At 54.4% G+C, this 4,891-nt stretch overlaps 1 protein-coding gene across 1 annotated transcript in view; it reads left to right on the top strand.

Moving 5' to 3' along the window:
* The first annotated feature begins 460 nt into the window (after positions 1-460).
* LOC116937238 (RPE-retinal G protein-coupled receptor) overlaps positions 461-4,891 on the top strand; it is a 66,424-nt gene continuing 61,993 nt past the window's right edge. Inside the window, exons 1-2 of the mRNA XM_076058209.1 lie at positions 461-1,556; positions 4,368-4,524. Coding sequence (XP_075914324.1) covers positions 1,475-1,556; positions 4,368-4,524 — 239 coding nt within the window. The 5' untranslated portion in view covers positions 461-1,474. The remainder of the gene's footprint in view (positions 1,557-4,367; positions 4,525-4,891) is intronic.

The following is a 4,891-nucleotide window of genomic DNA, read 5'->3' on the forward strand; positions in this document are numbered from 1 at the left end:
ACTCACCACCACTACACTCACCACTAGTACACTCACCACTAGTACACTCACCACTACACACCTCTCAACCACTTATCAGTATGGACCTGAACAACTGAACTCCCCTGTCAAAGACTACGGAGTAACCCCTATGGGTTAACAGCGATGATATCGATCAGCCTGCCGCTGCTGATGATATTGCCAATCAAGACGTCATTGCATGCAACTCGGAGGCTTTGGAGGGGGCGGGGCTATGGGGCGAGGAGGGGCGGAGCTTAGCTGGGGGGCAATGGGCGGAGCTTCAGTGGCTCACTCCCCCTCCGTAGACTTCAATGGTGAGTGGGTCGGCCCCTATGCAGATGAGTCGGGGGCCATAGCGCGTCGCTGATTGGTCACCGTCGCGGGTTGTGGGCGGGTGGGCGGGCGGGCGGGCGCGTGGGTGGTGCCCACGTGACCGCGGTCTTTATAAGAGCACGCGCCACGACGGTTGTGGCTGTTTTTTTTGGGGGGGGCTTCTCCTCGACTGGAAGTCACGTGACTGCGGTGTCTCGCCTAGGGGTTGTCATTGTAACAGTTGTAGTATATATGTTATTTTTATTTATTTTTTACGTGGGAATTTTTTTTTTCTTTCGTTACAAATCTGTTGGTTTTAGTATTCTAAAAAAATTCTACCGGCGACGCGGCGGTAAAGTTTAATTTTTTTTTTTGGTCGTGTTCGCGCGTTTAATTTTTTATTTTATTTTTTGTGTGTGTTTTTTTTTTACGAACAAACATTCCCGTACACATGTTGTTGTTGTCGGTGGTGGTGGTTACTGGAGCGCCATAAATCGCAGCAGCAACAACAACAAAAAACCAGCGGCTCGGAAAACTGCTGAGGAGTTTTTTTTTTGCGTTCGTAATTTAACCCTTCGGAAGGATACTCTCCTCCAGTTTGAAAATAACTTTCGATTTAGTTTCCTTCCACGTAAATCCTCAAATTAATCACCTCTCGCCGCCGTCACTGCTTTTGCCCATCCCCGATTGGCTGTCTCTTCTCACCGACGCTCTGATTGGCTGTGGCTGCTCAACTCATCGCCGGCCTTCGATTGGCCCCGCGCCTCTGATCTCCTCCTCTCTGATTGGCTCTTTCTGCGTCTAACTGATCTCTGCCGTTTGGTTGGCTGCCTCCCCGTCAGCCTAGGTGACCTCATCTTTGATTGGCCCTGCCTAACGTCCCAAAACATTTTCTTCTTGCAAAGCCAACTTCCGATCTCCGACCGGCTCCGCGCCGATCTCCGAGCCCCGATTGTGCTCGACGCCGTCCACCTGCCTGTGCCCGAGACCGCCGGCCCCCCCGATTGGCCGTCGACCGCTGACCGCCGGCCCCCCCGATTGGCCGTCGGACGCTGACCGCCGGCCCCCCCGATTGGCCGTCGCAGAGACGGCAGCAGCAGCAGGAGCAGCAGCAGCAGGAGCAGGAGGAGGAGGAGCAGGAGGAGGAGCAGGAGCAGGAGTCATGATGAGTCTGTCCCACCCGCTGCCAGAGGGCTTCACGGAGCTGGAGGTGTTCGCCTTCGGCACGGCGCTCCTCATCGAGGGTTCGACTCCAACACCCCCACCCCAGACCCCCCCAAACCCCTCAGCCCCCCCCCACCCCCAGACCCCCCCAAATCCCTCAGCCCCCCATTCCCCCCCCCTAGACCCCCTCCTCTTCTCCGGGACTACCTTTAGAGCGTGACGGTGGCTAGGAGATGTTAACTACTTCTCCTGGTATGCAGCAGATTTCGACTTAAAGCTTTCCGTGACCGCAAGGATTCATCTTCTTTGGTTCTTTCGGTAAAGTCACCACCACGTAGAATGAGAATTAAAATAATAAATTGATAAAATAAAATAACACAATAAAATTCTCATTCTACGTGACTTTACCGAAATAACCAAAGAAGATGCAGCAGATTGTAGGCTTCATCCCGGACCCTGTGAGATGTTAACTACCTCGCCTGGTATGCAGGAGGTCGTGGGTTCGATCCTGGACCCTGGAGGATGTTAACTACCTCGCCTGGTGTTCAGGAGGTCGTGGGTTCGATGCCTGACCCTGTGAGATGTTAAATACCTCGCATGGTGTGCAGGAGGTCGTGGGTTCGATCCCGGACCCTGTGAGATGTTAACTACCTCGCCTGGTATGCAGGAGGTCGTGGGTTCGATCCTGGACCCTGTGAGATGTTAACTACCTCGCCTGGAGTGCAGGAGGTCGTGGGTTCGATCCCCTCATCCCCCCACACAGCCCCCTCCTCCCCCCTCTCTACTCCCGATCTATGTCCATATAAGGACCGCCTTTGTATCCCTTTAGTAACACATTCATATCCCCTTTGGGAACCCCTCATGGACCCCCCTGGGCAATTATCTGTATTCTTGCTGTTTCGCATTAACCGCCACATTCTATAGACTTCTTGATGCGATTATAGCCGTGTCTCCCGGTGTCTCTCTCTCCCCGTGTCTCTCTCTCCCCGTGTGTCTCTCCCAGTGTCTCTCTCTCTGTGTCTCTCTCCCTGTGTGTCTCTCTCTCCCCGTGTGTCTCTCTCCCCGTGTGTCTCTCCCAGTGTCTCTCTCTGTGTCTCTCTCCCTGTGTCTCTTTCTCTCCCCGTGTCTCTCTATCCCCGTGTCTCTCTCTCCGCGTGTGTCTCTCCCAGTGTCTCTCTCTCTCTGTGTGTCTCTCTCCCTGTGTCTCTCTCTCCCCGTGTCTCTCTATCCCCGTGTCTCTCTCTCCCCGTGTGTCTCTCCCAGTGTCTCTCTCTGTGTCTCTCTCCCTGTGTCTCTCTCTCCCCGTGTGTCTCTCTCCCCGTGTCTCTCTCTCTCCCCGTGTGTCTCTCCCAGTGTCTCTCTCTGTGTCTCTCTCCCTGTGTGTTTCTCTCTCCCCGTGTCTCTCTATCCCCGTGTCTCTCTCTCCCCGTGTGTCTCTCCCAGTGTCTCCCTCTCTGTGTCTCTCTCCCTGTGTCTCTCTCTCTCTCTCTCCGTGTGTCTCTCTCCCCGTGTCTCTCTCTCCCCGTGTGTCTCTCCCAGTGTCTCTCTCTCTGTGTCTCTCTCCCTGTGTGTCTCTCTCTCCCCGTGTGTCTCTCTCCCCATGTGTCTCTCTCCCCGTGTGTGTCTCTCTCCTCGTGTCTTCCCGTGTGTCTCTCCCCGTGTATCTCTCTCCGCGTCTCTCTCCCAATGTGTCTCTCTCTCTCCCCGTGTCTCTCTCTCCCCATCTCTCTCTCCCCCCGTGTCTCTCTCTCCCCCCGTGTCTCTCTCTCCCACCGTGTCTCTCTCTCCCCCCGTGTCTCTCTCTCCCCACGTGTCTCTCTCTCCCCCCGTGTCTCTCTCTCCCCGTGTCTCTCTCCCCGTGTCTTTCTCTCTCCCCGTATCTGTCTCTCTCCGTGTTTTTCTCTCTCCCCGTGTCTCTCTCTCTCTCTCTCTGTGTCTCTCTCCCCGTGTCTCTCTCCCCGTGTCTCACTCCTGGTGTCTCTGTCTCCATGTCTCTCTCCCTGTGTCTCCCTCCCCGTGTCTCCCTCCCCGTGTCTCTCTCCCCATCAATCTCTCCGTGTCTCTGTCTCTCTCTCTCCGTGTCTCTCTCCCCGTGTCTCTCTCCCTCCCCGTGTCTCTCTCCCCATCAATCTCTCCCCATCAATCTCTCCGTGTCTCTCTCTCTCTACCCGTGTCCCTCTCTCTACCAATGTCTCTCTCTACCAATGTCTCTCTCTCCCCATATGTATCTCTCTCTCTCCCCGTGTCTCCCTCCCTCCCCGTCTCTCTCTCCCCATCAATCTCTCCCCATCAATCTCTCCGTGTCTCTCTCTCTCTCTACCCGTGTCCCTCTCTCTACTAATGTCTCTCTCTACCAATGTCTCTCCCCATATGTATCTCTCTCTCTCTCTCTCTATCCGTGTCCCTCTCTCTACCAATGTCTCTCTCTACCAATGTCTCTCTCTACCAATGTCTCTCTCTCCCCATATGTATCTCTCTCTCTCCCCATGTCCCTCTCTCTACCAATGTCTCTCTCTCTACCAATGTCTCTCTCTCCCCATATGTATCTCTCTCTCTCCCCATGTCCCTCTCTCTACCAATGTCTCTCTCTACCAATGTCTCTCTCTCCCCATATGTATCTCTCTCTCCCCGTGTCCCTCTCTCTACCAATGTCTCTCTCTACCAATGTCTCTCTCTCCCCATATGTATCTCTCTCTCTCTACCCGTGTCCCTCTCTCTACCAATGTCTCTCTCTCTACCAATGTCTCTCTCTCCCCATATGTATCTCTCTCTCTCTACCCGTGTCCCTCTCTCTACCAATGTCTCTCTCTACCAATGTCTCTCTCTCCCCATATGTATCTCTATCTCTCTCTCTCCCCGTGTATGTCTCTCTCCCGTCCCTCCGTGTGTAGCTCTGCTGGGTTTCGTCCTCTGCGGCCTCACTCTCCTCACGTTCCTCTGCGTGAGCGATGCCCGCACCCCCAGCCACCTGCTCCTGCTCAACCTGAGCCTGGCCGACCTGGGGGTCTGCTCCAATGCGTTCATCGCAGCCATGTCCTCCTTCCTGCGGTGAGAGACAGACAGCTTTTGGTTAAATCTTTCATTTTAAAAAGGAGGGGGTGGTGGTGGTGGGGGTTACATAAAGCAAAGCATTACAAAAAAAACCGAAATGATGAACGGAGCAAAGTGCCGACTACACCGAGCATCCTCTTGTCTCCTGTGATCGTTAAAAATAAATACAGAGGCACGGGGAGAGAGAGAGACACACACGGAGAGAGTTAGAGAGAGGGGGAGAGAGAGGGGGAGAGAGAGAGACACACACGGAGAGAGTTAGAGAGAGAGAGGGGGAGAGAGAGACAGAGAGAGAGAGAGACCCGGAGAGAGTTAGAGAGAGGGGGAGAGAGAGACAGACAGAGAGAGACACGGAGAGAGTTAG

The sequence above is a fragment of the Petromyzon marinus genome (genome assembly GCF_048934315.1).
Source record: "Petromyzon marinus isolate PM22_M1 ecotype Great Lakes invasive population chromosome 68 unlocalized genomic scaffold, UKy_Petmar_22M1.pri1.0 chr68_unloc.1, whole genome shotgun sequence".
In the NCBI taxonomy this organism is placed as follows: Eukaryota; Metazoa; Chordata; class Hyperoartia; order Petromyzontiformes; family Petromyzontidae; genus Petromyzon; species Petromyzon marinus.